The sequence below is a fragment of the Ptychodera flava genome, chromosome 20 (assembly GCF_041260155.1).
Source record: "Ptychodera flava strain L36383 chromosome 20, AS_Pfla_20210202, whole genome shotgun sequence".
Taxonomy (NCBI): domain Eukaryota; kingdom Metazoa; phylum Hemichordata; class Enteropneusta; family Ptychoderidae; genus Ptychodera; species Ptychodera flava.
Genome location: NC_091947.1, coordinates 9,388,904 through 9,399,218, shown reverse-complemented (window position 1 = coordinate 9,399,218; position 10,315 = coordinate 9,388,904). Strand labels below are relative to the sequence as shown.

General features: G+C 34.3%; 1 protein-coding gene across 1 annotated transcript in view; it reads right to left on the bottom strand.

Annotated features, from left to right (window-relative positions):
• Positions 1-6,833: 6,833 nt before the first annotated feature.
• The window catches only part of LOC139119961 (slit homolog 2 protein-like), an 87,745-nt gene continuing 84,263 nt past the window's right edge, over positions 6,834-10,315 (bottom strand). Inside the window, exons 30-33 of the mRNA XM_070683931.1 lie at positions 9,822-9,915; positions 8,461-9,203; positions 7,829-8,038; positions 6,834-7,258 (exon numbers count right to left, since the gene is read on the bottom strand). Of these exons, the coding sequence (XP_070540032.1) occupies positions 7,026-7,258; positions 7,829-8,038; positions 8,461-9,203; positions 9,822-9,915 (1,280 nt within the window). The 3' untranslated portion in view covers positions 6,834-7,025. The remainder of the gene's footprint in view (positions 7,259-7,828; positions 8,039-8,460; positions 9,204-9,821; positions 9,916-10,315) is intronic.

Here is a 10,315-nt window from a genome sequence, read left to right as displayed (position 1 = left end):
AAATCCTAATTTGCATATTTAATGACCTTTTGAAATTAAGGATATATATTTGAATTCACATGACCAAAATTGATGAAACTTGCTATGTACATTAAAGATACTATGATAGAACATTATTAAATGTCATTCAGCATTTTTACTTCAGCCAATTCCTAATTTGCATATTTTATGAACTTTCCTAATTAGGGGTATTTATCTGAATTGACGAGACCACAGTTGACAAAACTGGCTATGTACATTAAAGATACTATGATAGAACATTATTGAAAGTCATTAAGCATTTGAATATTAGCCAATTCCTTATTTGCATATTTAATGAACTTTCATAATTTGGGATATTTATCTGTATTGACTAGACCAAAGTTGACGAAACTTGCTATGTACATAAATATACTATGATACGACGTTACTGAAAGTCATTAAGCATTTTTACCTCATCCAGCTCCTAATTTGCATATTTAATGAATTTTTGAAATTAGGGATATATATTTGAATTTACATGACCAAAATTGATGAAACTTGCTATGTACATTAAAGATACTATTATGTAGGCTAACATTATTGAAAGGCATTAAGCATTTTTGCTTCAGCCAATTCCTAATTTGTGTATTTAATGAACTTTCCTAATTAGGGATATATACTTGGATTTATTTGATCAAAGTTGGCATAACATGCTATGTACATTGATGATTATACCAGGTTATACCAATATTGATAGTCATTTCGCACTTAAGTTTTCGTGTCAGCTAATTTATAGTTTGCATATCTAATGAGCTTTCAAAGTTTGGAATATATAGTTTGAAGGACTTGACCAAAGGCATGCAATTACACTTGCTATATAAAGTGGTGATACAACAGTCAAAGAAATTAACTATTTCTATTTCAGCTAATTGCGTATTTGAATACTTAATGACCTATAAAGTTAATCTGTGGTGAATATTGTTCATTATGTTGATCATAATACTTTCAATGAAGTTGCAAACATGTGGCAAAGGTTCAAATTTACACATAACTTCAATATATAATGAAACACGTGAGCATTTACAGTTCATATCTGGTTGTATTTCTGGTTTAATATGCTGAATATGAAATGTTCATTTAAAATGCAAATTATCAATAAGCTGATATAAAATGCAAAATGTCTTTCACTTATAAAATACCATTGTCTCATGAATATCAAAAGCAAGTTTTATATACTTTGCTGAAGTCCTTCCAGTCTTCTGTCCCTGATTGGTGAAGTTTGTTAAGTATGCAAATTAATAACACCTGGATCTCAAAATGATTAACCCTTTGAGCACTGCAATTTTTCCCAACCAAATTATTGTGTGCAACATTTTACCAATTTTGTGAATTTTTCTGTTATTTTTTTGACAATTTTGGATCAAATGAACATCACATTTTATTGGCTTCAGATTTTTATCAAAATTTTAGCAAAATTTGGAAAAAAGTTGACCAGTGTATATTTTGATAAAGGCGACAAAAATTGGCTTTGGTGCTCAAAGGGTTATCAACTTTCATAAATATTACATCATTGTATCATTAAAGTTAATAGCAAGTCTTGTCAACTTTGATCCAGTCAATTGAGATATATATCCACAATTAGGAAAGTTTGTTGAATATGCAAATTAATTATTAGTTGATTTCAAAATGGTAAACATCTCTCATTAATGTTATATCATAATATCTTCAGTGTATGTAGCAACTTTTTGTCAACTTTAATCGAGTAAATCTAGATATGTATCCCTAAATAGGAAAGTTCATAAAATATGCAAATTGGTAAATTACCTGAAGTAAAAATGACTTTCGGTGATGGTATCTTCAATGTATATAAATCTAGCAAGTTTCTCAAACTTTGGTCAAATTCATCCCTAATTATCATTAGAAGTCCCTAATTATAAAAGTTCATCAAATATGCAAATCAGAAATAAACTTTCATGTCACCCCTTAATGTCTCTCTGGACTAATGTATCTTGGTGTGATCAACATTTGGAGCAAATTTCATCAAATTTTGTGCAACCACTTTCAAAGTATATCCATTTTTTCTAAAATCATTAATTATGCAAATATCAAATATGCGAGCCACACCATTTAAATCTAATTCGTTCTTGCCATCTGTCAACTACATCTGTTGTTAATCAATTTTGACTGAAATCTGTCCAGCTGCTCTTGCGATATCATGTTAATAGACACACAGAAGCATACACACATACACACACACACACACACAGATATACAAACAGACAGATATGGATACAACATTAGCTCGTGTGTGAAGACTAATCCTCAGATTCAATCAATATTCTATATTGATAATGACCCATCATCTTCATTTGCATACTCAAACAATCTGTTTTATCATTTTCAATAAAAAACCAAGAAATGTGAAATTGCATGTCAAAATACTGATAGATGTAAGAGATGGACAATTCATCTTGCTGGGGAATGTCAAAATGAGGACTAACTTTAATTCTTTTCCTGTTCCGTGATGCATTTTTTGGGGGCTTCAGCACAACATGCATACTAGTATTCTGATATTTCCAGTCTCCTAAAACATTGTTTTGGCAAGAGAAGCAAAGCTGCCAAATTTGCTGGGGAATTGTCAAAATGGGATCTTTAAATTCTTTTCCTGTTCCTTGACGCAATTTTATTTTGCTCCAGTGCAACATGCATATTCTCTTGATGTTTCCAGTCTTCTAAAACGTTGTTTTTGGCAAGAGAAGGAAAGCTGCAAAATTTGTTAGCATTTTTTCATCTCTGAATTTTGCTTCCATTTTTGGCCATCATCCAAAAGAGTTCTCATTGCCATGTACACAGAGTCAAAATTATGACAAATTCCAATACAGTGTTTTAATTTCAGCCTTTTCAGTTTGAAAAAAAGTGACAGAAGGCTTACAGAAATCTGGAAACTGAATTAATTCTTTGTTGTGAATTCAGTAAAGTTTTGCCTTTCTGAACAAAAACACTCTATTCATTTAAGAAAGTAAATAACCCAGGTTTCACTTACGTCTTATTTCAATTTCCAAGACATATATTAAAGTTGCTGAAAGCTATAACTTTGCCTTGTCAATTTATGCAAGTTATGTGAATAAGTAAACACCAAACAGGTAAATTTCATGATCATTTTCTGTTAAAAACCAAAGCAGACTTGTATCAGCAATTAGGTTGTTTGTCTCTTTAAGCTGCTGAAAACAGCGTTTCGAGGTCATCCATATGAATGCATGTAATCAACAAACACGAACACCAACCGAAAAATCGATGAAATTAAAATTGACAGTTTTATTTGTACATGAAGATGACTGTTACAGTAAATGCACTATGACCAACTTGAAAATATATATTTAACAAATGTTTAATTCATCTAAAGATGGCAGCCTATGAATGAAAACGGTATACGCTCTCATTTCTTTTCAGATAATATCTTTACTCAAAATCACCCCAACAGTCTAAATGGAACACACCATCACTTCTTTGAGATTACATTTTGCTGACGAGTTTCTAACATCAACAAACAAACAAACAAACATCTACAACTTTAGTCATCATACCTTTCAGTATTACATTGAAAGAAATAAATCCTCCTCTTTTAAATATACAGCAACAATTCTTTTAAATACAGAAAAATATCCCCCAGGAGTGTTAAAGACTAGCGACATTATGGGTGGTTTTGCAGTTAGATTTGTACACCATGTATCAGAATGGATCACAGTTTGCCAAGAAATCTGACGGTTAAGCTATCTTCCTGTGGTGCGGAGTGTAGTTGTATTGTTTCTGGACACTTTCGATGACAGTGGTTGGAGATTTGTTTTGATGACTCAGGTTTAATATGTTCAAGTTCACAGCCTGGTCACGTATCAGGTTGCTTGATAGTATAGGAAACATAGCACAATACAGGTTGAGTTTTACGACAATCTTCCTGTGGTGCGGAGTGTAGTTGTATTGTTTCTGGACACTTTCGATGACAGTGGTTGGAGATTTGTTTCGAAGACTCGGGTTTAATATGTTCAAGTTCACAGCCTGGTCACGTATCAGGTTGCTTGATAGTATAGGAAACATACCACAATACGGGCTGAGTTTTAAGACAATGTAGAAAGAAGCTGGCAAAGTGTAGTGATCCGAAAGGCAGGTATTTGTACCAATGCTTGCAGCCTCTTTGTTCACACTTGTTTTTTTATTCTAAATTGCTTTAAGTAACTTGCTTTTGTTCAAGCAAACTTTATCTCACTGGACTTCACCGACAAACACTTCAAAAAACAAGTATGATGTCACATAAAATAAAGTTACAATTTTAGTAGTGTGGAATAATGAACAAGTGGAAATGTGTGAGAAAAAAGAAAGTGTATTGCGTATCTTGTTTGATCTCTTGCTATTATTGTAATGTAATTAAAATTATTGAGTTCCCAAGTCAGAAAAAATTGTTGTACCCTGCCACTTAAGAAAACAGAGTACATATTATCAGAGTAAAGATGATAAACTTACTTCAACAGGCAGTACATGTAGTTAGTTTGAAATCAATGCTGATGCCTTTACAAAACCTATTGTCCAAACTACATCATTTTTGAGGCAACACACTTTACTATTACCCTAGTTTGACATAATCAGCCAAAGAATAAAAATGGATGGTTTTCTGGTGTGTAATGACGGGAGTATTTCTCAGCTATTGCTTCTGTTGTCGTAGTCGTGTCTTCAGACAGAAAAAGATGTGCACATACACATATCATATTTCAGCTAATGACAACATAACAATCCAATGATATCATGTTATCATGTTAATGCTGCATTCATGTTACACGCATGTTCTTAAAAGTGTTTGCAGCAGTTCTAGAACTTTCTTTTTATATGTATGTTTGTCTATTGTATGTGATACAATATGAACTGTTTTTTAACCTCTGTCAGGAGGTCAACAATAGTAGGGGTTTTGAGGGGATAGAAGGGGGGTCTATGGTTTCTGGTTGAGGTAGACGACATTTTCAGGTTTTAGGTTGACCAAATTTACCCCATATCATCGAATAATACACAATAATTTGTGGTCTTAATGTTTCACAAAATAAACCCTTAGCTTTACCGTAAAAGGACAATGACTGGTATTTTCTTTCAATTGAAAGTTTAAAGAGAAGGTATAATGTTATATGTAAAATACTTACTTATTATACCTATGCCCGTTGGTTATATGATACTTCATAACAATATACTACATTTCATCACAAACATTATGGTAGTTAGGCGTACTTGTGTAAAAACCTTGACGTATAGAACATACTATAATTCACATTTCTACATCCACAATACATAGATGAAGTCATACATATATGTTGTTTGATTTTTTTACAGTTTGCATATCATGGCCAACTATTACAACTAATGCGAAGTAAAAGTGACTATTCATTTGTCTAATGCCTTTAATAAAGGAATATCATGGTTACCTGTATTTATCATAGCCAATCACTGATTTTCACTTGGAAGGCCAAGCAAAAAATAATGCACCACCAAATCTTCATACTGCTTCTGACTTTTCACAAATGAGCATGGCTGGCATGCTTTTTACCATATATGGATATATGCAAATTTTCATGCCTTTACCGTATATGGACATGTTCAAATTTGCATGCATTTTACCATATATGGATATATGCAGAACTTGCAATTATCAAGTTACTTTGAGGACACTGTAGATGCAAATTTTTCTTGTCACTTAAAAAAAATTTTTGTCCACTCATGATATCCTCTCCGATTATATGTGACGCACACATCTCACATATCCAAAGATGGGATTAGTGAGGTATGACTTGTCCAAAACATTTTTACATTTGTTTGAATTTTGTGCTCATTCTCTGAAATCAAAATCAAAAGTGGTAACTTCAAAAACATTGCATATGATTGTGCTCACTTAACAATCGACAATCTGATTTTTTTCTTGTGTGGTCCTAAATTAATTTAAAAAAATTTAACATCACTTGATAAGTTTCCATCAAACAGCCACAGACCACATTTTAGTATAAATAGCTTTAGAAAAATAACTGGGCTACCCTCTCTGCTTATTAGGAAGAAAATTATTCAAAATAAATTAAAAAATTTGTACAATGTTATTCTACAGGAATTTGGGAGCAGCTGTTACTTTCTTGTCAAACAATTTTCCCAAAAGAAATGATTTAAACATTTATTGCTGCAGGTTTTACCCAGTTTCAGGCTATCCTGCTCTTGAAATGCCGGACAAATGAAACATGGAATATGCCACACGATATGCCACAGAATATAATTATCTTTCTTGGACTACCTTACATCTGCATACTTTTTGTCTTCACATTGTTCTGACACAGCATTTCTTAAAACCCAAACAACTTTCAATAAAAATTCTATTTCACAGTTACTGGACTACATGTATTCGACTTGACGAGTAGGTATGAAAATAAAATATTGAAGGTGAAACTAAAAAGTTCAGTTTTCGTCAACATTTGAAAATTCTATAAAATTTTCCTTTATGTCCAACAACTCTTAGGTGCAGCACACCCAAACATTTTTTAAAGTCTGCACTGAATTTTTTGATCAAGTATTTCACAACAACCGCAGAAGGATGGCCTTTATTTATTACAGGCATACATCCTTTTTGAGAAAAACGTAGTTGACTGGCGCCCTCAACAGGTATTAAAAGAGCACACTTGCCAATGCTGTGGCACTGGCCTGGAACATTTACAATGTATATGCAGTCATAAGAATGAGATTTTACTCACATTTGCCAGTCTCCATATTGGCACCATTCAACACTGGTCAATATATCATATCTCTTTCTTTGAGTAAAATATTATTTTATTTCTACGTAACCTTGGGTACTACTAAAAAAAAATATACCCTTTTTCTGACAAAAAATAATTTACAATTGTCTTTTCTAAAATCCCTAAGGAAGTAAAATTAGTTGCTTATATCAGAAATGAAAGTCCTCTGATGCTTTGGGGATAAATATGTTCATGTGATGAACAACTTATGGCCTTTATACAAAGTAAAACTTCTGATTTGCTTGGAGGGGTGTATACTTATGTCAAACCACCACACCATTGGCAAGCACATGTTTTCGTGATATGGACTTCCTTGATGCGGTGTGTGCCGTCTTCACAATGCAGCGTCACTTTCCTTGATCGCACTCTCTGCGGCCTGCAGCACAGGCTGCCGCATTCTCCGGAGCACTCCATGTTGCTGACCGCGCGTCGACTCTTGCAACCGTCCTCTTCTATGATCTCGCGGTAGGGTTCTCCAGAGCACGTAGTCGCTGAAATTGAATGGGACGAAGTGCAGATGTTAAGATCAGTTTTTGGTTTCCATCAACTTCAAAAAACAACTGTCTGACACAGATATTCAGATTCTAAAATTTTTACAATTCTTTTCTGATCTACTGCTTGTGGAAGCTCATATAAGCTCTTGGAGTAACAAACATTTCCACTGCCTCAGTTTTTCAAAAATCAAAAATTTTATTTTTCCCCATTTAGCACAGGAATGGCAGCCATTTTGAAATTCAAATGAATGCGGTAAATGTTAATTAATTTGTTTCTCTAGTTCAAAACTTTGCACTGCGACTTCTGATTTTCATTCTTGATTTGGTAAGAGATTAATGGTCCATTGAGGAAAGTTTGAGCAAAAGGTTAAGCCTTTCAATGTCGAGATGATAACTACCTTTAAAAAGTCCCTAAATCTGCATATGATTTGAGAACATTCAGGTGTAAATATCATGACATCCTGACACGGCACTTGAAATCAAGAGAAATGCTATGAAGTATGTTAGTGAAACCGTTATACGAGCACATTGCAATGAATGACCTGATCACAAATTTCATAAACTTACGTTTGTCACACATTGGTCCCATCCAGCCGTCCAGGCAGTCACAGGCATAGCTGTTAGAATCCAGAGCACGGCAGAATCCCTGCTTGCACATGTGCATCATACAGGGATCTGGTTTGTCAAAGGTTGGGCAGCCCAGCATTATGTCTCGCATTTCCTCACTCTTTGTGAAATCCACATACTCTCCATTCAGAAGAACAGTCCTCATACAGCCTGTCAATGTGGGAGAATTGTTTGAAATTAGGGGAATGTGGTTTTTGTAATGAATGACGTTTTAAAATGGATCAAATTTTCATTGAAACAGCACCTGTTATTAATGCGATCTAGCAAACAAGGTAAACAAATTTAGCTGGTCAATCATGCTAACACTTTACATTACTTAAAACTTGATTGGATAAAACTTCATGAATTTCCTTGTTTAGATATTGTACATCCTTTGTTGTGTCATTATTTCAAATCTGGGTTCAATTTCAAGGTTTTTGCTATGATAGCAGTCACTGCTCATGTATTTGTCACAACTTTTTATTTTTCACAACTCATTCAAAGTTTACATCATTTTATTTTTGTAAACAACTGTCAGTGATTTTATTATGCACAAACATGTATTTAGAGTGTACAGTAGATGGAAAACATACCATTGAAACTTGTTCCATTTCTGACATGTAACTGCCTAACTGCAAAACTGTTGACTTCTTCAGGCAAACCACCAATATACAGAGGAGTTTCAACATTGAGAAACTCATTATCACCATGGTTGACCACAGTTCTCGGTACGCCGTCATCAATTCTCATGGTCACGTTCTTCTTGATCAAAATAATCTCTAGCATGTGGAACCTGCCATCGTTGATTTTCTCGTTGCTGAACATCGTTGAGACTGGATGGTTGCCGACATCGTAGCTGACACGGACTCGGCCATAGAACAGTTCAACAGCAATGTGGTCCATCAAGCCATTGAATAGCAGGATGCCGTTCTCTTGAGTCGTTGCAAATATCATGGTGATGTTGGCCTTGGGTTTGTTGACCAACTTGTGATATTGTACATAGGAGTCCTTCTGGGTGAAGGTGACACTGGTTATCATCTCGCACTTGTCACCATGGGAACCGGGAAGACAGTTGCAGCCATAGTTACCGGTTTGGTTGTCAAAGTAACACTGTCCATTGTGTTTGCAGTCATGGTATTGGCAAGGAGATGTATGCTGCTGGAACACTCTCGGAGTAAACTCGCAATAAGAGCCGCTGTAGCCTGTAGGACACTTGCAGGTATAGTCCTCAATGCCGTTATCCACACATGTACCACCATTTTCACATTTATGGTTCCGACAGTTGTGATTTGTTGAACTGCAGTGAACATCTGTGTAACCATCTGGACAGTCACACCTGTACACATATCAAAATGTGAATACATTGTCAATGACAGCACTTTGGCCCTAAAGTGTGGTACAATATTAATGATAATTTACACAAGCATAGATAGTAAAGGCAACAAATTTTTCATTTCACTGTGAAGTTTCCAAGAATTGTTAGAAAGATGATAAAAGTGAATTTAGTTAAATTATTTTTATTTTTATCACTTTCTCAGTGACATCATTAGTTGTGAGATTTTGTAAAAATTGAACAAAAAATTTCATGAATAGAAGCACTGCCAAATACTTCTGGTTTTTCATGCAGATATTTACATAAAATAAACAGCTCAGATTTTATGACGCAGAGTAAAAAGAAAAATAATTCATATGGTCACCCAAGTGTCACTAACAAAAGGGCAACTCAGCAGTGATAAAGTTTTATGCTAGAATGAATTTAGATTACATCTGAGCACATATTTACATAAAAATATTAAAATTTATGACACAGAGAAAACAGAAATATATTTTGTCTTACACCCAGAGCTTCACAAAGTGGAGGGCCCATGATAGTGTTGTGTATTAAAAACTCTGGATTAAGTTTTTGAAAACAACAAGCACTGTTAGTGAGTATTTTGATGATGGTTGATCTTACCTGTAACCATCAACCAGATCAACACAGGTGCCACCATTCTTACAAGGATTGATAAACAGCTCGCAGAAATCTATGTCCTTCTCACAGTACATACCTAAAAACATAAGCATACAGAGCAAAATTTTCTCAATCTTGTTTTGGCACTTATCATTATCTTCTGATGTTGAAATGTGAAATATCTACTTCCCTGACTGCAGTGCACATATTACAACATAGAGTGAAATAATGATTGAAAAATAAAAACTTCTCTGCTTATCACTTTCACCACCATGGTTTGGCCCAAACACATTGTTATCAATGGTGATTGTGGACCTGTTTACACTGAATTCGGGTGAGCAGCTTAATATTCCTATCTGATGAGTATACTACCATTTTGTTGAGGTTCAGAAAGTAAAGAACAACTATCTGCCATTTTTTACATCAGGAGGTATTCACAAGGAAAGGTTGGCGTTCAAATCCTCCAACTTTTTTCACAATATTACTCAAGTTTCAGT